This window comes from Mastigoproctus giganteus, chromosome 11, assembly GCF_048544385.1.
Source record: "Mastigoproctus giganteus isolate SK-2022 chromosome 11, ASM4854438v1, whole genome shotgun sequence".
Classification (NCBI taxonomy): Eukaryota; Metazoa; Arthropoda; class Arachnida; order Uropygi; family Thelyphonidae; genus Mastigoproctus; species Mastigoproctus giganteus.
In genome coordinates, this window is record NC_143585.1 from 4,650,968 (window position 1) to 4,676,557 (window position 25,590).

The 25,590-nt window shown below is 38.2% G+C and overlaps 1 protein-coding gene across 1 annotated transcript in view; it reads right to left on the bottom strand.

Annotated features, from left to right (window-relative positions):
* Positions 1-25,590, bottom strand: part of LOC150077659 (dual specificity protein kinase CLK2-like) — a 377,713-nt gene that overhangs the window by 129,819 nt on the left and 222,304 nt on the right. Inside the window, exons 4-5 of the mRNA XM_090384751.1 lie at positions 3,947-4,043; positions 3,488-3,554 (exon numbers count right to left, since the gene is read on the bottom strand). Of these exons, the coding sequence (XP_090240877.1) occupies positions 3,488-3,554; positions 3,947-4,043 (164 nt within the window). The remainder of the gene's footprint in view (positions 1-3,487; positions 3,555-3,946; positions 4,044-25,590) is intronic.

The following is a 25,590-nucleotide window of genomic DNA, read 5'->3' on the forward strand; positions in this document are numbered from 1 at the left end:
AGGAATAAGTTCAGGAGCACAGGTTTTGAGAACAAGTGGAGAAATACCATCAGGACCTGGAGCTTTCTTAGCATCAAGATTCATCAAAATCCTTCTGATATCCTTTTGACGGAAGACCACAGGAGACATTGAATGGAGTGTGTTGGGAATGGTGGGAGGTGTTTTACCAAGATCATTAATACATGAGCTCGAAGAAAAATGGGATGCTAGCAGGTCAGCTTTATCCTTGGCTGAAGTGACAACAGAACCATCTGGTTTTGACAGAGGTGGGAGCAGAGAAGGGCAAAAGTTACGGCCCATAGCTTTGGCAAGAGACCAGAATGCTCGGCTACCATTAGGGCAAGAAGCAAGTTTTCTACTCTTAGCCTGTTCGAAATCTAGTTTGGACTGATTAATAACTGCTTTACAATTGTTGCGAGCGTTGGTGTAGGCAGAAAATAAAGCTGAAGAATTAGAAACAAGCCAATTACAATATGCAACATTTTTCTCTTGAACAGCCTTAGCACATTTATTGGAAAACCAAGGTTTAGATAAAGGACGAGATTTTAAAGTGGAGTGTGGGATAAAGGATTCCATTCCTGCAAGAATAATTTCACTGACACGATCTGAGCAAACGTTGACATCAGAAGTTTTGAAACAGTAATCAGACCAAGGAAAAGAAGAAAAGAAGTCACGCAGGTCATCCCATTTTGCATTCTTGTAATGCCAAACAATACGAGGTTGGGAATAGCCATGAGATAAAGGTTCCATTGGAGAAGATGTTGTGATCTGAAGTGCCTAAAAGACCTCTCACTTCAACCTTGTACTTAGAAGGGTTGTTTGTGAGAAAAAGATCAAGCGTATTGGCTGTATGATTAGGATTGTCCGGTATTCTTGTAGGTAAATGAACAATCTGTGCTAGGTCATTAGTAATTGCAAAAGCCTCAGCATCTTGACCTGCTGGGTCGGTGTGACTAGAAAACGGAAGCCAGCTGGAGTTGTGAACATTAAAATCACCAAGGAAAATTACCTCACTGTTAGGAAAGCTGGACTGGAGAAAGTCAAGTTGCAAAGAGAGGAAGTCAAAGAGCTCCAAGTGATTAGTGGAGTTGGGAGAACGGTAGAGACAACAGATGAATTTTACACAATGAGGTAGAGAGATTTTAAGCCAGAGAAGATCAAAGAGAGGAGATTCCAAATTGCCAAGTCTCTGACAGGGAATATCAGAACGGACATATGCACAAGTACCACCTTTGAGGCGAAAGGAATCATACAGCAAATAATTTGGACATCTGAGATGAGCAGTAGTTGAATCAACTGATAACTGAGATTCAGTCAGAAAAAGTACATGGATTTTGGAAGACTGCAAGTGGAAATGGACATCGTTGAGATTGGAATTGAGACCACGTATATTTGTGAAATGAATTAGGAAGTCCTTGGGAGGTTTAGATCTTTTCGCAGATAAGCTTGCTCTATTATTTTGACAATTCATGGTGTATTCAATAGTAAGAAAAAGTGGGTAGGACATGCTGTATGAAGTAATGAAATTTTTGGATATGGCATACATGTGGTAAGAATATACCCAGATCCTTGACATAACGTGGCCTCGACAATGCTCCCCGCATACACACTACTTGGACTCCCTCCAGTCACTATCTGGCAGAGTAGAGGTAGCAAGATTATACACTAGCTGATCCGGAAGCCTCCTATAGAGTTACCAATAGGTTTGGTCCGGTGTACTATCTAACGGCTGACCTGCGAACACCGTTTTAGAGCTGTACCCTCGAAATAACTATATAAAGAAAAGATAACTATATAAAAAAAAGATATAACTATTGAAACCCTCGTGAGTAGCACAGTTGATAGAATCGGCCTCCTCCCCACACCAAGTGGAAAAGACCCGAGTTCAAATCCATTCGATGACGGGAGGAATTTTTATGGGTCTTCTTCACAACGTGGCTGAGTTAGTCGGGCCCAGGCAAGGGTAACATGGTTTTTTCTCCCGGAATCTCTGGTTTTTTGTCCAGCAAAACAGAAAATAGACCTCAGGACACACACAGAGTAACATGGACTTAGTCACCTATGCTCCTAAAAAAATAAAACAAAAAAACAAGGTATGATTACTGATAGAAAAGAGACTGGCGAAGCGGATTTGGTGGAAACGGCAGCAGAGGTTGTTTTGGTTTTTAGGAGCATTAGCAACTAAGGCCATATTGCTCCGGGATATGCGGTGGTCATTCCCTGACCTTTCCACATCTTCCATATTTGGTGGTGACGGGCTCGAACCCCGGTCTAATCAAGAAGCATGGCATCCCAGAGGTAAAACCAAATCAATTTAGAGGATGATAGTGCAGATGAAAATTCTAAACTTCCAAATTTTACACTAAAAAGCATACGGCAAGGCATAAAGTTAGCCAAGCAATTAGAATCTTATTTTTTGAATGCAGATTCTTGAATGAAAGGACCCAAAAGTTCAAAAGGGAGCTTCAAAAATGCTTAGTTCCATACGATGAAATTCACAAAGATTTATCAAGCAAAAGCAAACTCAGATTACTGATTTTTTAAAGAGTGTAGAAGATACACAAAATCTAGAATGGTGTATTTTGTTAGCTTTTGGAACGTAAACCCCTTTTTTGTACTTTTTCTTAGTCCCGTATAACACGGTTTCGCACAACACGACATTTTATAGGAACCTGACTACAGTGTTATACAAGGGTTACCTGTATACATATACTCTAGATAAACTGAAACAAACAATGAGAACTGCATTCACACTGCTGATGAACATAATGTATCCTTCGTAGTTGCATAAAACACACTGAAAAGAATGAATGCACAACTCCAAATGAAGGGTATACCTCTGCACATTTTCTAAAAGTTGTTTTTCTAAAAAGTTTTTTTTTTTTTTTTTTATAAAAGTTAGTTTTTAATATAATTTTTCTGCATTGCAAATAGCTGAATTTTAATTAAATAATTAGTTCCTTGTTGCTTAATTTCTTAAGCTATATCTGTGTTTTTCATCATTCTTCTGTTACCGCCCCCCCCCCCCCATACTTCCATCAGTTCTTCATCTCACAAACTGGAATTGCCTGTTTCTGAAAAACTTCTAGAAAAAATACATATGATCACTACAATGAACCTAGCTGACAAAGCCCACACTGTACAGGGCTTCTTCCTCTATTAATTAATCCATCCACCCGTCAAATGAACATTTACTTTTTAGCACCTATATATATTATCAAAATCAAACCATTGACTCGCATGTCAACTCGATAACTAGCTACTCATAATCAACAGTAAACTGAAATGAAAAACAGAAAACTCTACATTATCATTTGAAAGGCATGGGGAAAGGCAACTGGAAAAAATGGCTCCACTTACAAATTAAAAATAATAAAAAATAATAAAGAACAGCATATCTATCAAATATCAGACAAATAAGGTCAACATAAACTGTAATTAAATAAAAAAATAAGTTTAAACATAAAACAAACACACAAATTCTTACTTGTTAATATCTGTAACCTTGACAACTTTGCCAAAAGTACCTTCACCCAGTGTGCTAACAATTTTATCTGAAAAAGAGATAATTTAAAATTTTAAAATAATAAAATGTAAAGCTTTTTTTTTTTTTTTTTTTGATAAAGGTTGTTCAGAACTAAATTTAAACTAATCCAGAATAATATGCTTAATTAAGAAAAACATTAACTGGACTAATGCATTAAAATATTTAAATGGAAAAATTTTTGAAATAAACAAGATATATATTATATACTTATATATAAAAATGGAAAGGTGGAAAATTAAGAAGAAACAACTCTATATATAATTTAGATTCACATAAGTTTTGCCCTTGATATTTTTTATTACTAATATAAAAGATTTAAGTTATTATTATTCACATTAAACTCTTTAAATTACTTTGAACAGTGTGAATAAATTAGGTATGTTACGAAAGGATGAGTACATCGATCCTGAAGAATGTCTCCCGGCCGATACACCAAGTGACCATCTTCATCGTCTTCCACACTGGCATGATGAGAGCTGTGTTCATGGGGAGACTGCTGCAATCAACCACATTCCATGAAGAGTCAGCCATCCCAACCAATCCCCAGAAGCAGGGTACAGGATCATTCAACAGAGATGAGGTGCAGCACGTGTTTGTTCAAGAGGGATACCAGCAATTTTCATCATTCACAGGAGATGGCACGAACATGGCAAATAACACAAACAGGGAGGCATGGCCGTGTGAACAATTGTGCAATAAACAAGTTATCTAAGTTATAAACCTATTGATATACTAAATTCCTTTATAAAGTAAAATAAAATAAACTTACATTAAAATAGGGTATATAAAGAATTAATCAATTCAAAATTCAATGAGAACCTATTAAAAAGTTTCAAGAACTAAATATATAACTGACTGTACTCATAAACTGTAATTAAATAAAAAAAAATAAAAATAGGGAATTCAGGCAATGGCAGTGCATGCATGAATACGAAAGGTGATCTTCAGCTAACAATAACTCTAAAAGGTGCAATAAGGAAATTGATGTAGAAAAGAAAAACAAAAATTAAGCGTTACTTAATTTTCATCAATGAAAACTAAACGAAATAGTACAAATTTCATATACAAAAATGAAATTTAAATTCACATCAGTACTATTTTCAAAACTCTTTGACAGGCACTCATAAGGGAACAATGTGTTTTATTACTAACTTCTTTCATTTATAATCTTCTTGATCAGAAATTTAATTTTATACAGGCATCCCTCAAGTTATGCAATTAATGCATTCCAGAAAATTGTAGTATCAAGTAAAAATGTGTCTCATGGAATTATTTCCATGGAATAGGACCATTCCTTTCCCTCCCTCTTCCAACCACATTCCTGAACATCCCGCCAATAGTTATAATGTGCTTTCCCAGATTATCAACACACACACACACGATGATTTGCCATAATGGTTTTCCCATAGTTGATAAAGGAGTACATTATTTTGAAAGTTACTAGATGCATACTGTTTGAAAGTTACTAGATGCATACAATTGTACACATTTATTTATATATTTTAATAAAGTTTTTTTTATTTCTTTAGTTCAAGGAAGCTTTATTCTATAATATAGTTATTCTGAACAAAGAAAGCCTTTTCTCCAAGAAAATAAGGTAACATGGCTAGACTCAATAGGACATTTTTTTTACTGATCTACAAAGGTCATTCAAATGAAAATTGCAAAAATTAAAAGCCGCGTTTCACAAACAACAAGGAAACTTTGCATATCAATCTTCAATGCTTTCTCCATTTATGCCATGCATTTAATTACATAAATTGTAATTAAATGCATGAATTCTAAGGGAAAGTTTTGTGCTGGTGGTGTTGAAGTTATTCATGCACCATTGTCTTGATCTCTTCATCTGATGAGAGGTAATGATCTAAGAGGTCATTACCTCTTATGATCTAAGAGACCTCTTTGCTCTAAGAGGTCTCTTAGAGCAAAAAAAAGATGCTAATCACATGGAAATTAGTTAATAAATATGGACAATGGGATGATACTTGACTTACCCCTGTTTCTGGTTCACTGTGTGAAGTGAATATATGCTCTTTATACTGATCCTTCTTTTGAATAATCGCACTGGTGCTTCATTCATTCCATTTTCACGCGGATTTTAGGATGGTACAATGCACCATCTTCATGGCACTTGATAATATCAAGTTTTTTTCTAATGTAAGCCATTTATGTTTAGTAGCTCCACCACTTTCATTACTTTTCCTTTTTTCACACATTGCATTCCTGCAGCATGATAATGCTGCAGGAATGCAATGTGCGTGCGCACACACACACCTGATGTAACAACAAACATGATATGTATACACACACACAGCAATACCCCGCATAGCACTGATAATTGGTACCAAAATTGTTCCGTGTTATATGAAACCACTGATTGAGGTATAATTATTATTATCATCATTAACGATATGGTGCACGGAAGCCTCAGACTTCTGCTGCACCAGCCAAAAAATTCTGAGTTACCCTGAGAGAGAGAGAGAGAGAGAGAGAGAGAGAGAGAGAGAGAGAGAGAGAGAGAGAGAGAGAGAGAGAGAAATGATGATATCCAGCTCAGGACTCTGGGCATGCCAAGCCGATATTCACCACATGTGAGCCCTTGGGGTTATAATGGGTTTTAATTGAATGCATACCAGAGAAACAGTCTATAAACAAATTATAATAAATCTATAAACAATTTGAGCTTAATAAGCCAATTAAAAGGATTTGAAATAAAAAATATTGCAAAAATTTTATTAATAAAAAGGTAACATCATGAGAGATGAGAAAAAAGCTTTACGGTTTATTTAGGTATTTCAATAATGAAGTCTGGTGAAGTTGTCTCTTATTTAATAAAGTTGGTTTTATTAACCAACATTTAATACACTGTTGGTGACTCTATTGTCAGGGAAACGGGGAACATGCTTTGTAAAAAAGATAGGTGGAACAGGACATGTCTGCCAGGGGCAAAGGTTGATGACGTTGTAGAGTGAATATCATCTTTTAAGGGCACAAAAGGTGATATAGTTGTACACGTTGGCACTAATAATATTAAGAGTAGGAGACCGGCAGAATTACTTAATAAGTACAGGTCACTGTTGAACAAAAGCCGAGAATTAGGGTTGAATTTGAAAGGGTCTGCAATTCTGCCCAGACACGATAGGAGGGAGTATATGATGAGAGCCTTGTCGATCAATTCGGCCCTGGAAAGATTGTGCAAGGCTCAAGGGGTAGAATTTTTTTCAGCCTGGACTGTACTTGTTAACAGGAGAGATTGCTTCTACAGGGATGGGATACACTTAAATAGAAAGGGTGCAAGAATATTTGCTGATGCTATCGAGGCAGTGTTAGGTGGGTCGGAAAACTGCTAGCTTGGGGGGAGACAAAGACCAATAGATTGACAGTAGCCACTGGCAGAGGTGAAAGAGATTCTTGCACTGCTTCTATTAGAATGAGCAGAAGCCTGAAAAACAAGATGCATGGTATTTCAGAGACTGCTGGGAGCCATTGCGGTACAAGTAAACACATGGGTTGTGTTAGGGTAGCTAAGAATAGAAACAGGTGCAGGTATACTTGCGTGTACACCAATGCTAGGAGTTTAGTAAATAAATTTGATGAATTTGAGGTATTGCTCAAAACATCAAAGGCAGATATTGTTGGGATATCAGAGACGTGGTGTCACACAGATATAAGGGATGCAGAACTGCAATTTGGGGAATACAACGTCTACAGAAAGGATAGACAGGATAGGAAGGGGGGGAGGGGTTATGCTATTAGTTAAGAAACACATAAAAACCAAGGAAGTGAAGCCAGTCGACATCGCTGGACAGTGCAGTGTTGAGTCAGTTTGGTGTGACATAAGCATTGGGAGATCAAAATTGAGAGTAGGAGTGTGCTATAAGCCTAATGACTCTGATGAGTATAATAAGGAACTGTACAGGGAAATAGAGTGGGCCAGTAAATCAGAGAGTCTTATAATGGGAGATTTTAATTTCCCAGATATTGACTGGAATTTGGGGGCTGGTTACTCACACACTAGCAGGGCTTTTGTGGATTTATTGGATGATTGTTTTCTACATCAGCATGTTCGGGAGGCAACTAGAGGGAGTAATACTCTTGATTTGATTATCAGCAGTGATTCTTCATGCATTAAGAATCTGAAGATAAATGAACCACTAGGTGGCAGTGATCACAGTGTGCTGAAGTGGGATTTACTGAAAGAGGTAACTACCATTAGGGGTAAAGGGAAGGGTTATTGCTTCCGTAAAGGCGACTACGATGGACTGAGACAGTATTTAAATTCTATACAGTGGGACCAACTGATGATGTTACCAACAGCAAATTCAAAATGGGAAGCATTCAAAGAACTTATCTTGGAAGCCACTAGGCTTTACATACCAACTAAGAAATATTGTTCAAGGTTTAGGCCAAAATGGATGTCAGATGAACTAATGAGGCGTATGGCAGAGAAGAAAAATGCATGGGATACATATAAATTAACACATGACACAGAAGCCTATGATAGATACAAGTTGATATGCAACCAAGTTACAAAGGAGGTTAGGCAGGCGAAGGCAGATTACGAGAAATCCTTGGCAAGGGATGCAAAGAAAAACAGCAAAGAGTTCTTTACTTATGTAAACTCTAGAAGGAAGGGGATGAATCAGATTGGTCCACTTGATATTGATGGGTCAACTGTTGATGATCCTGCTCAGGTAGCTAACAAACTAAATGAATATTTTGCATCGACATTCACACATGAGGAGTTATTCAGCGAGGGGAATGCCAGAGGTGTATTCAACTCTAGCAGTAAGCTACAGAATCTTGAAATAACTGGGAGTAAAGTGGAGGAGAAACTGTTGAAGATAAACACAAGAAAGGCACCCGGGGTGGATGGGATCTATCCAGTTATATTAAAGGAGGCAGCAAAGGAAGTAAGCAAACCCTTAGCCATAATTATGAGAGCTTCCTTGGACTCAGGGGAGGGACTCCACTAACGTTATTAGTGGAGTCCCTCAGGGCTCAGTGTTGGGTCCATTATTGTTTTCTGTATTTATAAATGATATTGATGATGGTATATCAAGCTTAATGTCCAAGTTTGCAGATGATACAAAGGTTGGCAGGGTTGTCAAGGACACTACTGACACTATGCTGCTGCAACAGGATCTGGAAAGGTTGAGCAGGTGGGCTGAGAGGTGGCAAATGAAGTTTAACATTGACAAATGTAAAGTACTACACATGGGAAACAGCAACCCCAGAGCAACGTATCAACTCTGTGGTACTACACTGGCAGTGGTAGAGAATGAAAGGGACTTGGGGGTGGTTGTGCAGGCAGATATGAAGTTCTCTGAGCAGTGCAGACGGGCTGCAAGAGTAGCTCATGGAGTATTGTCAATGATATACAGGAATTTTTCCAGCAGGGATAAGGAGGTGATTATTCCATTGTATAAGGCAATGGTCAGGCCACACCTAGAGTACTGTATACAGGTCTGGAGGCCTCATTTCAAGAAGGATGTAGAGCTGATGGAACGAGTACAGAGAAGGGCAACAAGATTAGTGAATGGAACAAAGGGGTGCTCTTACGAAGAAAGGCTTAAGTTTTGCAAATTACAGTGTCTGGAGACTAGGCACCAGCGAGGTGATCTGATAGAGGTGTATAAAGCCTTGAATGGTTTAAGCATGCTCAATGCTGATGGGATTCTTCCTCTAGCTCAGAAAAATCACCTGAGAGGGCATAAATTCAAATTGAGGAAAGACAGATGTAGGATAGACGTGTGGAAATTTGCCTTTAGCCAGCGGGTGGTAGGTTGGTGGAACAGACTGCCATCCCTTGTGGTGGAGGTTGATAGCCTAAATAAGTTTAAGGCTCAGCTGGACAGGTATTTTGAACGAACAGAGGGGTGAAGTGGAAGTGGGTTTTTTTTTTTTTTTTTTTTTGGCTGATGCTGCATAAGCTTGCTTTCTTGCATCAAATGCCTCTACTAATGCTAATGCTAATGCTAATTTTTTTCAGTGTACAAAGACTTGTACACCGAGAACCCCCAATTCTTTTCGATTTTCACAATGTATTTGGCAATTGTCTGAACTTGCAATTCAAAACCAGTGAAATCATTTGCCAAATTGTTATTGTTATTTGATTTTTTTCAGGAGCATTAGCAACTAAGGCCATATTGCTCGGGGATATGCGGTGGTGATTCCCTGACCTTTCCGCATCCTCCGTATTTGGTGGTGACGGGCTTGAACCCCGGTCTAATCAAGAAGCGTGTGCTACGCACTGTTGCTCCTTCCCACCTGGCCTCGGAGGCGCCCATTTGCCAAATGGGACAAAACACACTGCCAAACAGAACGCATGTTGTTGGCAATGATTTCTAGCCAAGATGCAGATATATTTTTGATCGCATTCCTGATGTTATAATTTTTCCAAAATGTTTGTAAAGATGATGATCTCGCTCCTGTTGAAGCTTAATCGCTTGGGAAAAAGTCCGCCGCAGACAATATGCCTTGATCTATGGGTTGTAAGAGAGACGTTGAGTTAGGTGGAAGAAAGCATATTTTTATATATTCACTGAGATCAGAAATTTCAGATGGATGGCCTGATGCATTGTCTAAAATCAACAAAATTTTGAACTCCATCCCTTCATCTTTGCAGTAATGTTCAACCATCGGAGACAAAAATAATTTGTTAACTATTCTGTAAACAATTCTCTTATAATCCATGCTTTCTTATTGGATCGCCAAATTATGGGCAATGTGCTTTTTACGCAACCCTTTAGAGCTCTTGGGTTTTCTGCTCTGAACATGAGTAGAGGCTTTAATTTAAAATCCCCAGATGAATTTCCACCCAACAAAAGTGTTAAACGATCTTTTGATGCTTTATATCCAGGTTGGGCCTTTTCATTTTCAGCTAAAAAAGTTTGTGCGGGCATTTTTTTCCAGAACAGTCCGTGTCGCCGACGTTGAAAATTTGTTCATCCTTGTAGCAGCATCTTTGTTTGCACTTGCACTTTCACTTGAGATACGAACGTTGTAAAGCCTGACACAGTTTTTAAATTGGAAAAACCAACCATGACTGGCTGTAAATATTTCTTTAGTCTCCTCCTCTTCATTTTCCTCTTTTTCTTTTAGCATGTTATAAAGGCTCATGGCTTTCGCTTGAATGATGTTTTCACTCAAAGGAATTCTCGTTTGATTACAATCTTCTATCCATATCAATAAATCACATTCCATATTAACCAATAGCGAACTTCTTTGCTTAGTTATCACCTTTGTCATATAAGATGCTGTAGAAATTTCCTGCTCTTTATACTGATCCTTCTTTTGAATAATCGCACCGGTGCTTCATTCATTCCATTTTCACGTGGATTTTAGCATGCGATGCACCATCTTCATGGCACTTGATAATATCAAGTTTTTTTTTCTAATGTAAGCCATTTATGTTTAGTAGCTCCACCGCTTTCATTACTTTTCCTTTTTTCACTCATTGTTTCATATTTAAAGGGGTAAAAAATAAATTGTGAAATAAAAAGTTCGAAAAGCTATCACTTTGCCTCATCAGGATGGAACACTGAATACTGTTGCCGCTGACTGCCTGAGGATAGCTATTGGCACATGGGCATGCGCCTATGTACCAACCTAGACTTATACCTAGGTTACAACAATGCAGCTTATATGCAGAGTATGTGTCTAGGCTATTACTGTAAATTTTCAACTTAAACTTAGTAATAAAGTTTATTGCTTCCTCTGAAAACTAATAAATTTATTATAAGTTAAGATACAAAAAAAAATAAATAAATAAAATAAACAAACAGGTGCTTTCGGGGTGATGGAACATTTATAGTCATAAAGCAACAAACTTTATGACTATTATGGAACCTATTATGGAAAATATATATATATATATATATATTTTTTTTTTTTTTTTTTAATTTCTGGTTCAAACACAAGTGTTTGTCACATCAATGTTTGTCCACTCTCCAGATTACATTTCTGAATCACTCCTTCATAATCCCAAAGAAAGTTGTGTCCAGCTGATGCTTGGACACAACTTTCTTTGGCCCGTGCAGCACCATTTTGCTTTCTAGTGAGCAATGATGTACTGAGGATTCATCTCGGATCATTATGTGTTCTAAGAAGGTGTTTCCTTCATGCTCAGACTGTCTAAGAAGTGCTGAGCACCCATTAAATCCTTCATTCAGTTCTGGTGTTAAATTCAGAGGAATTCACTGAGCACATGTACTGAACTATACACTAATCTTGAACAACGTGGTAATTCCTTCTATAGTAACGTAACATTTTTTCATACAAGTTCTTCAATTGCAGCTATGACTTCTAATATCATGGCATGATGTGCTTATCCTGGGTCAGGTGAATCCTCAACCCCATTCTTATTCATCCATTCATAGATTTGCCACTGACTTACACATGCTTTATCATGATTGGCTAATATTATGCAATAAACCTCAGCAGGTTTTATTCCTTCTTATGCAAATCCTTTATGTTAAAATTCCTTTTATTCCTCCATCCAAATAATGAATCACATCTCTATTTGGTCCACAAGAGTCAGGGTGTCACCATCTTGAAAACTGACTGTTTTCAAATAATAACAGAAGATGTGGGCACTCAAGTGTTGCTTACAGATTTCAATCAATAACAGTGGTCTACACAGTGTGAAAAATTTAAATCTACCCAAAGGATCTGTGGAGCTTTTAGGGTTAAGACTGAAATACAAGAATCTGATGACTCCAGGAACATTCTTTTAATAGTATAAACATTGTGAAAAAGAATTGGTTCCTCGTTTTTCCAAAGGGTCAATGATATATTGCAACAACTTTTCTGGAATTTTCTACTAACAAACAGAGTGGAGGCTATTTATTGACTCATTGAAGCAAAGCTACAAAGAAATTCTCTAATATAACTGAAAAAAGTATGCATCCAGTCCAGTAGCCAAAATCAGCAACTTAAACTTGGAAAAATTTCAGTACAATCATGGTTGACTAACATGTGGAGATCTTAAAATTACATTGGTCTAGTAGTCGTCAAACAACTTGATTACACAAAAATGCCTTCCTTCCGAGCAAGTGGGATAGTCAAGGAAGAAGTGAAGATCAAAACAGGAAAGTGCAGCCACCAACACAGTCTCTGACACTAGGTTCAAACTACAATAAAGAAAAGCCATTAGTAGACTGAAAAATATAAAGGTAAATTTGTCTATGCATATAAAGGTAAATTTGATGAAACAGTCCAACCAAACTCTGAATAAAGAAATTGTTACAAGTATATTAGAATTAGAATGCAAGAAAGCAAGCTTATAAAGCACAGGAGAAGGAGGGGAGAAGAAAAAAAAAAAAAAAAAAAAACTTCCCAAATCACCTGTCCATCCCCTCCAATAATTTGTCTAGTTCTCTGAATTTATATCAAACTACCTACTTCCACAATAACAGTTTGTTCAAACAATCTAGCAGCCACTGGCTGAAGAAAATTCTGCACATCTATCCTTCCTCAATTTGAATTTATGTCCCCACATATGTATAATCTGAGAAAGATATTTTTTTTACCTTTTTTACCATCAGCATTATACTTACTCAATCCATTTAAATCCTCAATCAGCTCACCTTGTTCCTAGTCTCCAGACACAGCAATTTACAGAACTGAAACTTTTCTTCTTAAGAGAAGATGCACCTTTGTTCCCCCTCACCAGTCTCACTACCCTTATCTACATCTTCCCAAAAGTGAGGCCACCAGACCTGTATGCAGTGCTCAAGAGACATCCAAACAACTGCCTTATTAATAATTACTTCATTAACCCTACTAGAAAAATTCCTATACATTAATGACCAAGCTGTCCAGCTCTTGGAGTTTGGTCATTAATGTATAGGAATTAACATTAGTAGAGGCATATGCCAAAAAAAAAAAAAAAAATCCCATTTCATCCATCCATCCATCCATCCATTCATTCATTCATTCGCTCCAAAAGTTTGTCCATTTTTTCAGCAATATAGTACACTGAGTGGACAGAAATCATGGAATACCTATCTATTAGGCCCACCTTTTGCCTGGATAAGGGAAGTCACACAGCAAGGCATTGAGTCCACTAGTTCATGAAAGATTCCACAGGTATTTCCATCCATGCTTGCTGCACTACTGTCCATAATTCCGTCGCATTCCTGGGTAGAGGATCCAAAGCTCTAACAGACCTTTCCACAGCATCCCAAAGATGATCCACAGGGTTCATGTCTGGTCCATGGTGGTAAAATCTGTGGAATGTTCTTTAAACCATGTTCTAGTCACCACAGCTGTGTGGGGAGGCACATTGTCCTGCTGGAAAAGTCCATTTCCCTGTTGGTGCACAATAATCATGAAGAGATGCGATGGTCTGCAACGAGGGACACGTAATCTGGACCATTCACAGATGCGTCTAGACGTACCAGAGGTCCCAAAATGTGCCAGTTGAACATGACCCAGACCTTTACCAACCGTCCACCAGCCTGAACAGTTCCTTGTTGACATGACGGGTGCATAGCTCTGTGCAGTTTCCGCCAAATATGCATCCTCCCGTCCACTCAAAATAACTGGAAGCGGGACTCATCAGACCAGGAGACCAGTCTCCAATCATCCAAGGTCCAGTGCCGATGTTCTTTTGCCCAGTTGAGGCATAGAGTCCTGTGTCATAGTGTTAGCAATAGGACTCTGGTGGGTCGACGGCTCCCATAACTTATTATGGCTAATGATCACCTGATGGTCTTGATGGAGACGTTTCTCACACCTCTCTCATTGACATCGGCAGTGATTTGTGCAACTGTTGCTCTCCGGTTGGCTGAAACAATACGGGACAGATGGCCACATTCATTCACCACCCTTCTCCGCCCAGTCTGAGATGTTATTCTGGAAATGGCATATTCCCAATACACTCTTGATACTGTCAAACAGGTTTGTTGTTGTTATTTGGTTTTTAGGAGCATTAGCAACTAAGGCCATATTGCTCCGGGAATATGCGGTGATCATTCCCTGATCTTTCCGCATCCCCGTATTTGGTGGTGACGGGATCGAACCCCGGTCTAATCAAGAAGCATGCGTTACACACTGCTGCTTCTTCCCACCTGGCTACGGAGGCGCCAATGTCAAACAGGGATAGTGAAATTTCTGTACCACCTCTGCATAGAGTAACCTATGTGTCGGGCACCCACTATCATCCCTCTTTCAAAGTCGGTTAACTCGTGATGTTTATCCATACTAACATTGAATTACCCTCTACATGAATGCAGTAATGCAGTGTACCTATATACCTGCCAAGCAGTGAGTATATAGGTAACCATCCATACCGTCCAAGAATTTGTCTTGATTTGCCAAGAATTTGACCCTGATCACCTTTTTATCCCTGCTAGCAAAGTTTCTGTATATCATTGATGAATACAGAAAACAACGAGCCAAGCTCTGAACCCCCAAAGGATGACTCCACTAATAACATTAGTCCCCAAAGAGCAGTGTTCACTGCTAATCTGTCTCCCACTCAGAAATTCCTTTATCCATAGCAGTAACTTGCCCTTAATGCCACACTGCTCCAATTTGTACAGCACTCTTTTTATGTGCAACAATATTAAAAGCTTTCTGGAAATCCAGGTAAATGATTTCAAAATTGTTTTTGTTGCATCCAGTTCCTTTGTTACTGCATCATAGGATCCAATCAAATTAGTCAGACATGTTTGCACTAAATTCCCTGCTAACATATGAGAAAAAAAAAAAAAAAAAAAAATCAGGAGTTTTTGCTGGACAGGAAATCTGTAAGCTGCTGCTAGACTCTGTTCAATACAAGGGCCAAACTGAAAGAGATGCTTGGAGTGACAGAAAATGCAGAATGCAATTTTTCAGAAATAAACATCCAGATTATGAGATGACAGTGAGCACCATGCTTGAAAAGTTTAGAGGTCTAGGCTGCAATATGCAGTCTTGTCTAACTATTTCCCAGAAAATTTAATTAGTTTAAGTGAAGAGCAGAGGGAAAAATTCCATCTGAATATAAAAGAAATGGGCATAAAAAAGTACCAAGGGGGGGGGATAAAAAGTCAACATGATGATGGCCAACTACCACTGGATGCTAAAAAGAGTAACAGCCACTGAAGCTAGCTCCCTGAGGAAGTCAGAAAAGTGAAAGTTTAACAAACTCTAGTGTATCAGAAATGCAGAAAACAATGTCTTCTGCATTTCTCATAGGTTTCATATTTCTGTTTTTACATATTTCTATCAATATTTTACTTAAAAATAACCAATTTGTAAAATCTATAAAAAATAAATCAGATACAATTCCACTGATATTTTTCATTTATAAAACAGATTTTTACATGAGAGAGACAGAAATTTAGCATTAGCATTAGTAGAGGCATATGATACAAGAAAGCAAGCTTATACAGCATCAGCAAAAAAAAAAAAAAAAAAACCTTCCCATTTCATCCATTCATTTGTTCCAAAAGTCTGTCCACTACTTCCATGAATTTATTTAATCTATCAACTTCTACAACAACATATGGAAGTTTCTTCCAGAAATCAACTACCCGATGGCTAAAATAAAATTTCTGCACATCTATTTGACAATTGTCTTTCCTCAATTTCAGTTTATGACCCCTCAGGTTTGAAATCTGAGCAAGAGGAAGAATCCTATCAGCATTGAGCCTGCTCAATCCATTGAAGGTTCTTATACACCACTTTCAGGTCACCTTGCAGGTGTCTAGTCACTGCAATTTGCAGACCTTAAGCCTTTCTTCATAAGAGTAGAATAGAGTAGAGCACCCATTTGTTGTCCTCACCAGTCTCGTTAGCATTAGCATTCGTTGCCCTTCTCTCTACTCATTCTAGCAACTCCACATCCTTCCTCAAATGAGGATTCCAGACTGCATGCAGTGCACAAGGTGTGGTCTGACCATTGCCTTACATTAGGGGATAATCACCTCCTTATCCCAACTAGCAAAATTCCCATATATCACTGACAAGATCCCATGACCTACTGTGGCAGCCTGTCCACACTGCTCAGAAAACTTCATATCTGACTGCACAATTACTCCCAGGTCTCTTTCATTCACCACTACCCTGAGTGTAACACCACACAGTTGGAACATTTCTCTGAGGTTACTGCTACCTACATGCAATACTTTGCATTTTTCAATGTTAAACTTCAGTTAACGCTTCTCAGCCCATCTTCCCAACTTTTACAGATCCGGCTGCCAACCTTTCTATCATCAGCAAACTTTGATATTAATCTTGATATACCTTCATGAATATCGCTGATAAATACCAAAAAACAATGATGAGGTGAACATTGAACCCTGGGGGATGCCACTAATAACATTAGGATTTTTTTAGGCATTTTTGGATTTCAGGAAAGCTTTTGATATTGTTGCACTCAGAAGACTACTGTACAAATTAGAGCAGTATGGCAAATAATGACAGTATGCTGCTGCTGCTGCATCAGGATAGAGGCCGCCGTAGCCGAGTGGGCAAGTGTTACAATGAATAAAAGAATGGTTGAATAGGAGAAAACAGAGAGTGGTCATCAGTGGGTACTGCTCTACGTGGCCTAATATTATCAGTGGTATCCACCAGGGTTCAGTGTTGGGTGTATTTTTGTTTAGTATATTTATCAATGATATTGATGAAGGTATATCAAGCTTAATGTCAAAGTTTGCAGATGATACAAAGGTTGGCAGCATCAATAATGACAGTATGCTGCTGCATAAGGATAGAGGCCGCTGTAGCCGAGTGGTCAGGCACGCGGCTGCATAAGTACACGTGCCTTGAGTGACCGGGGTTCAAGCCCGTGACTGCTGAATACGGTACTGTTTATTGTATTCTCTCTACCTTATGAACTCCTGTGACCATGTGGTCATTTCAGAGTATAAACAGAAAAATTATTTATTATTATCAGGAAAAGTTGAGTAGATGGGCTGAGAAGTGGCAACTGAAGTTTAACCTTAACAAATACAAAGTACTGCATATGGGCAGCAGTAACCGCAGAGAAATGTACCAACTATCATGTTACACTCAGCGTAGTGGAGAATGAAAGAGAGCGGGAGGTAATTGTGCAGTCAGATATGAAGTTTTCTGAGCAGTGCAGACAGGCTGCCAGAGTAGGTCATGGGGTCTTGTCAGTGATATACAGGAATTTTGTGAAGAGGGATAAGGAGATTATCCCCTTGTATAAGGCAATGGTCAGGACACACCTTGAGTACTGTGTACAGGTCTGAAAACTGCATTTTAAGAAGGATGTAGAGTTGCTAGAAAGAGTACAGAGAAGGGAAAAAAAAAGATTGGCAAAGGGAACAAAGGGGTGCCCTTACGAAGAAATTGCAGCTTCTGGAGACAAAGCACTTGCAAGCGACCTGATTGAGGTGTATAACGCCTTGAATGGATTGAGCAGGCTCAATTGTGATGGGATTCTTCCTCTTGCTCAGATTACAAACCTGAGGGGGCATAGATTCAAACTGAGGAAAGACAGTTGTAGAATATATGTGCAGAAGTTTGCCTTTAGCCAGCAGGTAGTTGATTGCTGGAACAAACTTCCATCTGTTGTTGTGGAAGTTGATAGCTTAAATAATTCAAGGCAGAACTAGACAAACATTTGGAATGAATGGATCAGTGAAATTGGAAGGATTTTTTTTCCTTTTTTTTTTTTGGCTGATGCTGTATAAGCTTCCTTTCTTCCATCGTGTGCCTCTACTAATGCTAATGCAAAGAGCAGTGTCCACTGATTACCACTCTGTCTTCTCCCACTCAACCATCCTTTTATCCATTGTAGCAACTTGCCCTTAAAGCCATATTGCTCCAATTTGTACAGTAGTCTTTCTTGTGCAACAGTATCAAAAGCTTTCTTGAAATCCAAGTATATATCAAAATTATTTTTTGCATCCAGTTCCTTTGTGATGTCATTGTATCCAATCAAATCGGCCAGACAAGACTTCCCCTTAACAAACCCATGCTGTGTCTGAATTATTACTTCAGTCTTGTCTAAATGATCCTGCAATGCTTCTTTAACCAGTGGCTCCATTATTTTCCATGAAACAGAAGTCAAACTAAGAGGTCTATAATTAATCGTGTCATCCTTTGATACTCCGTTGTGAATTGGAGATACATTTGCACATCTACAGTCTGTGGGAACTTCCCCTGAGACCAAGAATGCTCTCATAATTATGGCTAAAGGTTTGCTAACTTCCTCTGCCGCCTCCTTAATACAACTGATAGCTCCCATCCACCACAGGTGCCTTTCTTACATTTAACTTCAACAGTTTCTCTTCCACTTTGCTCAGTTATCATAAAGTCATTTAACTCCCTGTTACAGTTTGGTAACAGGGAGTTAAATGTTTTCTCTCTGATGTGATGGTAGATGGCACTCTCTCTTCTAGCTTCTCCACTAACCCCAAGGTTCAGTTCTTTCCTCTCACTCTTTTCCTCTTGTATATTATTATTATTATTAGCCATATGGTGCAAGTAAGCCTAAGGCTTTTGCTGCACCAGCCAAACAGAATCAGAAATAGAAGGAAATCACCAAGAAAGATGATAACCAGCTCAGGACCCTGGGTGTGCCAAGTCCATACTCACCAGATGTGATATTAATGACCTTCTTCCATTAACTGGAAATCCTATCCATAATTTTGCTGATGATAGCACATTGCATTCCACTTTCCATTTTGAGAAATCTTGCCCTGCTCAAATAGCTTCAACTTCTTGAATATCCACTACCAATTCCTAAAATCTTGTCAATCTTGTCTTATATCTCCTGAAAAGGATTCTTCTGCTCCCATGCTTATCTTTGGAGACACTCCGCTTTCTAGGCAAGATGATATTTCTCTTTTGGGGGTTAACCTTGATCCTAATCTCTCTTGGCACAAGCACATTACAAACATTGCTTCCTCTGAATCTAAAAAATTTGGTTTTCTCTTTCGCTCTCGGCATTACTTTCCTTCCAAACAGCTGTTCACTCTGTACAAATCGCAAATCCACCCTACCATGTAATATTGTTATCACATCTGGGGTGGTGCCCCCAAAACCTCTCTCAGGCTTCTAGAGTCCATTCCGAAGAGGACAGTTAATTAGTAAATTAGGTTAATTAATGACTTATCTCTAACTCTAACAGAGTTTCTCCACTATCTGTCTCATAGATGTACTGTTTGTGATACATGCCTTTTCTACAGATACTTCCAGGTAGTAAATATCCCTTTATATAAGGCAATGGCCAGGCCACCTTGAGTACTGTATACAAGTCTGGAAGCGTCATTTTAGGAAGGATGTAGAGTTGCTAAAACAAGTACAGAGAAGGGAAACAAAACTGATGAAGGGAACAAAGGAGTGCTCTTATGAAGAAAGGTTAAGTTCTGCAAATTGCAGCTTCTGGAGACTAGGCTCCTGCGAGGTGATCTGATTGAGGTGTATAAGGCCTTGAATGGATTGAACAGGCTTAATGCTGATGGGATTCTTCCTCTTGCTCAGATTACAAACCTGAGCACGCATAGATTCAAACTGAAAAAAGACAATTGTAGAATAGATGTGCAGAAGTTTGCCTTTAGCCAGCGGGTAGTTGATTGCTGGAACAAACTTCCATCTGTTGTTGTGGAAGTTGATTGCTTAAATAAATTCAAGGCTGAACTAGACAAACATTTGGGGTGATTGGATGGGTCAAATGGGAATGGTTTTCTTTTTGGTTTTTTTGCTGATGCTGTATAAGCTTGCTTTCTTGCCTCATATGCATCTATATTTCTTAAAATGCAGACCAGTGTGACAAAATTATCATCAGTTTTTACATAATATGCATTTGATGTTGGTTTTGTTGTTTTCATTTGAATGATCTTCAAATTTCTGCATATCAATGCAACCCCAGGGGCTCACATCTGCTGAGTATGGGCTTGGCACAACCAAGGTCCTGAGCTGGATATCATCATTCTTTTCTCTCTCGGGGTAATTCAGAAAATTTTTTTTGGCTGGTGCAGCATAAGCCTCAGGCTTCCTTGCACCATACGGCTAATAATAATAATATTTCAATAAGCATTTTATAATAAAATATGTTATGTGTATATTGGATAAAATAAATACAGTATGAACTAATCATGCAAAAGTACCAACAAAATTAGAATACAGAGCACTTAAAATTCATAATTAATAATCAGAGGATGTAATAAATATTGATAAATACTGTAAGCTCTGAACATTACTGATCATGAAACCGAAAGAAAAGAGCACTAAAAGTGAGACTATTATAGTTTACTGTATATAAAAATCATGGTGCATGTGTGTGTTCTCCACAATGGCACAACTCAACTACTGCCTAAACGTGGACAGATATGAGTTAATCTACAGATACTCAGCTAATCTTACAAGGTTGCCTTATGTGAGAAAAAATGGTGTATTTTTTTTCTTTTAATAGACTGTTTTTATCTCAATAACTTATGGTACTGTTGCAGAATTCTAAAAATTCTGCAAAGGCTCTGGTGGCAAGTCAATTACAGATTTTCACTAATCAGAAATGGACACATATGAAACAGCATATTTCAAACTTGCATAACCTGAGAGATACCTGTATGCAAACATAATAGAAAAAAATATATATTTGAAATGTTTACATGGTGTAAACATTTTTACAAGGTGTAAAAATTAAATCTCACAGCTTAAACCATGAAGCTGTGAGACTTAATTTTTTTAATAAAATTTATTGCCTTTCAAGGCTGAAAGACTTAGTTGATTGAAATAATAGCTGCTAAAAAAGACTTTTAATTCAAAAGCCATGTTAGGATGGAGAACCCACTAGACCAGTGCAACACTACTGCAGCCTTTTGACATTAGCATTAGTGGAGGCATATGATCATATGCCTCAGCATCAGCCAAAAAAGAAAACAAAATTTCCATTCACCCATCCATTCACTTCAAATGTTTGTCTTGAATTTATTTAAGCTGTAAATTTCCACAACACCAGATGGAAGTTTGTTCCAGCAATCAACCACCTGCTGACTAAAGGAAAATTTCCACACATTATTCTACAACTGTCTCCACTCAATTTGAATTTATGTCCCCTCATGTGATTAACCGGGCAAGAAGAAGAATCCTATCAGCACTGAGCTTGCTCAAACTATTCAAGGATTTATACACTCCAATCAGATCACCTCACACATGCCTAGTCCCCAGACACAGCAATTTGCAGAACTTAAGCCTTTCTTTGTTCCATTCATCAATCTTGTTGCTTCACTGTACTCGTTCTGGCAGCTATACATCCTTCCTAAAATGAGGCCTCCAGACCTGTATACAGTAAGTACTCAATGGTATGGCTTGACCACTGACTTATTCAAGGGGATAATCACCTCCTTATTCCTGCTAGAAGAATTTCTGTATACCATTGACAAGACACTACACACACATGAACTGTTGTCTTCGAGATCCTGGAAGATGGTCACCATAAATGGCTGCACACGATCGGAAATTACAATTCTCTCTCTCTACAAGTCTTCAGTGAGGCACCATCCAATACCACGGGTGAACCCAGTCTCCCATCCACGTATACCTTACCTTAGAAAAATCCTGTTGAATATGATGTATTAACCCCTGTCCATCCTACTGGTGGATGGGTATTACTATAGCATAATCAATAGGTGTGTGTGTGTGTGTGTGTGTGTGTGTGTGTGTGTGTGTGTGTGTGTGTGTGTGTGTGTGTGGAAAGGTTGTTCCAGAAAACAGAAAGGATAAATGAGAAAGAGAAAAAAGTTGATCCTGTGAGTATAGAGTTGGTCATTGAATGGATGCTGACTGCTTACAGAACATGCTTGGACTGGTTTTTTAAGCGAATGGGAGAATTATATATGCCAGTTTAGAAGAAAATATTCATGGAAGAAAAGGCATACATGCCCCAGAAATTGAATGTTTAGGACTTTGTATGAGATGGGTGGTCATTAATTAACCTGTCTTCTTTTGAATGGAGACATTGGGGGCAAAACCTCTTAAGAGGTTTTGGTGGCACATCCCAGATGTGGGAACAGCATTTCATGGTAGGGCAGATTTGAGATTTGTAGAGTCAGCAGTTGTTTAGAAGAAAAGTAATGGCAAGATAAAAAAAAAGAAAAGCTTTTTTCAGAAAAGCTCAATGACTGGAGGAATTTCTACAGTTCTTTTCAATTGAGGCTCTAGTTGCCCCATCTCTGGCAAAGGGATCTGCATCCCCCCCCCTGTGAGTTATTCAGGGTTTATCAGCCTACATAACATACAAATCAGCTCATGAACACATGCATCTGCATAGAAAAAATATATGTACAGATACCAGTGACAAGCTTTAGTGCCATTAATAAGGTCAATTCAATTTAAATTCAAAAATAACAGCAAACAGCAACAGTCTTCCCAATTTGATAACTTCATATAATAGTATTTCTGTACTTGAGTATTTTAAGGATTTTCAACTTTATAAACAGATAGTAATTAGGGTTAAAATGAGTTATTTTCCAGACGGTTGTTTTCCTGAAAGATAATTAAGATGTGTATTCCTGCACATATACCTTTACTGTTACATTTTAAATGTCAGGCAAACAGAGGATTAAAAAAGGTGAAAAGGTGGAGAAAGCAAATGATAGTTGCTTGTTAATCACCCCTCCCTATTTGTACTGATGCCAGAGCAATAATGATGTAATCCAATACAAACATTACCAAGTGAAGAATAAATTGTATCTTTCATGTACTAAATACAGGGTTGTTAAAATTAAAGTATCCCTATGTAGAGGGCTCTGGAGCGAGTTCTAAGGCTCGTACTGAAAAGAAATTTGGAAAACAGGTACAATAAAGAATGCATTCGGCATTTATTGAAAAAAAAAAAAGTTACAAAATTTGTCACTATATGGCTTTGTGGAAATACAAATTATTGTTATTATTATTAGCTATATGGTGTAAGGAAGCCTAAGGCTTATGCTGCACCAACCAAAAAAAAAATTCCCGAGTTACCCTAACAGAGAGAGAGAGAGAGAGAGAGAGAGAGAGAGAGAGAAATGTAGAAGGGAATCACCAAGAAAGAGAAGAATGATGATATCCAGCCCAGGACCCTGGGTGTGCCAAGCCCATATTCACCAGATGTGAGCCCCTTGAACAGCGCTACAATTGTTCAATGTGTCCTCCATTTTGGTCAACAACAGTTTCCATTCGAAGAACAGCATTTTCTGCAGCAGAGCGTAACATGTCAACTGGAATACCCAGCACATGACGTCTAATGCTGTCCTTCAGATCTGCCAGAGTTTGACATCCTTCCCAATACATCTGGTTCTTCAAAAAAACCCCCCACAACCAGAAGTCCAATGGGGTGAGGTCCGGTGATCAGAGTGGCCAAGATGTCCGGAAACAATGCTGATGACCTGTCCATCTGTAAAGTGTTGCCTTAGCAATCTTTGGACACAACGGTGGATGTGGGGTGGCGCATCATCTTGCATGAATATGGTATCCTGAAGGCACCCACGTTGTTGCAGCCCTGGTATTGCGAAATTTGCCAACATTTCATAATATCGCTGTCCAGTGACGGTACAGGTGCGGGGTCCAGTTGGTGTTACCTGTTCAAAAAAATATGGCCCAATCATGAATGTGGCTGTAAATCCACACCACACTGCCACTTTTGGATATTGCAATGGGACCTCTTCGATAACTCAAGGGTTTTCTGTTGCCCAAATGCGACAGTTGTGCATATTCACTTGTCCATTTAAGCAGAAGTGGGCTTCATCACTCCAAAGGATGTTCCATGGCCAAGTGATATCCACTGTCATTCACACCAGAAACTGAAGTGCGTATGTGAAACGAATATCTGCATCACCATGCTTTAGCTGCTGTAGCATGTGCATCTTGTAAGGATAGTACAGCAACACCTGATGCATTACTAGCCTTACAGTGGAATGCGGCATGTCCACTTCACAGAAACAGCTGGCACACTTGCACTACCACATGGAGAGTGACTTGATAAATCCATAACAGCCATAGCCACATCTTCAACACGAAGATGTCCACTTGTTTTCGAACTCTACCTGGTTGAACGCCAAGATGTCTTGTCGCTTCAAATTTCGCAATCAATCGCAGTCATAGGTCCATGTGGGCCTTAAATAAAATACCAACATTTTTAATACAATTCATTTCTACTATATGACTGAAAGCCACATAAAAATTGGATTTTTTTTTTGAAAATTGCCACACACACACACACATGCACGCACGTGGCATTAGAATCCATGTGCTTCTGACGCCAGAATTCTCTGATGGCTGCAGCTGCATTGCTGCTGTAGTGCAGGCAAACATCTACTTTATGATTTTATACAGTACAGTAGAGCCGACTAGTGGGCTGTGGCAATAACTTACGATTATGCAAATAATGTAAGTTATTTCCATAATCATAACTAAGATAGTTACGCACCATATAGTGACAAATTTTGTAATTTTTTCCCCCAATAAATGGCAAACGCATTCTTTATTGTACCTGTTGTCCAAATTTCTCTTCAGTGCGAGCCTTAGAACTCGCTCCAGAGCCCTCTACATAGGGATACTTTGATTTGATTTTTTGAATTTGTACTTGCAGTTTATTAATGGCTCAAATGCTTACTAATTTTATATCTTTATTTATTTTTAATAATAATTAAAATTTTGTAAACGTGTTTTCTTGCTACTCTTTTAGTGGCCAAAAAAAATATTTACAAAATTTTGAATGCTCATTAGTAAAAATGAAAAAAAAAAAAAAAAAAATATTAACAATGCTTAAAATTTTATAAAAATGTTCATAACATAACATAACGTGAAACTATTAATCTCCGCCAAATATAAGTTTGTGTGAGGCATTCATGTGAATTTGCACGACTCCAGCACAACAAACCAAGCTGAGAGAGAGAGAGAGAAAAAAAAAATACTGAAATTAACATATTTCAATGAAAAAATAAAATAATAAATTGCTATTAATCCTGTTTATATATGTAACAAATATTATAAGGAAGAATATTCTGCATGACTCAAACACATCGTTTTGTGTGCCCATCAATCTATTAGAGTAATAATATTTTACATTTCTTGGGAATATTCTTCTTTGCATATTA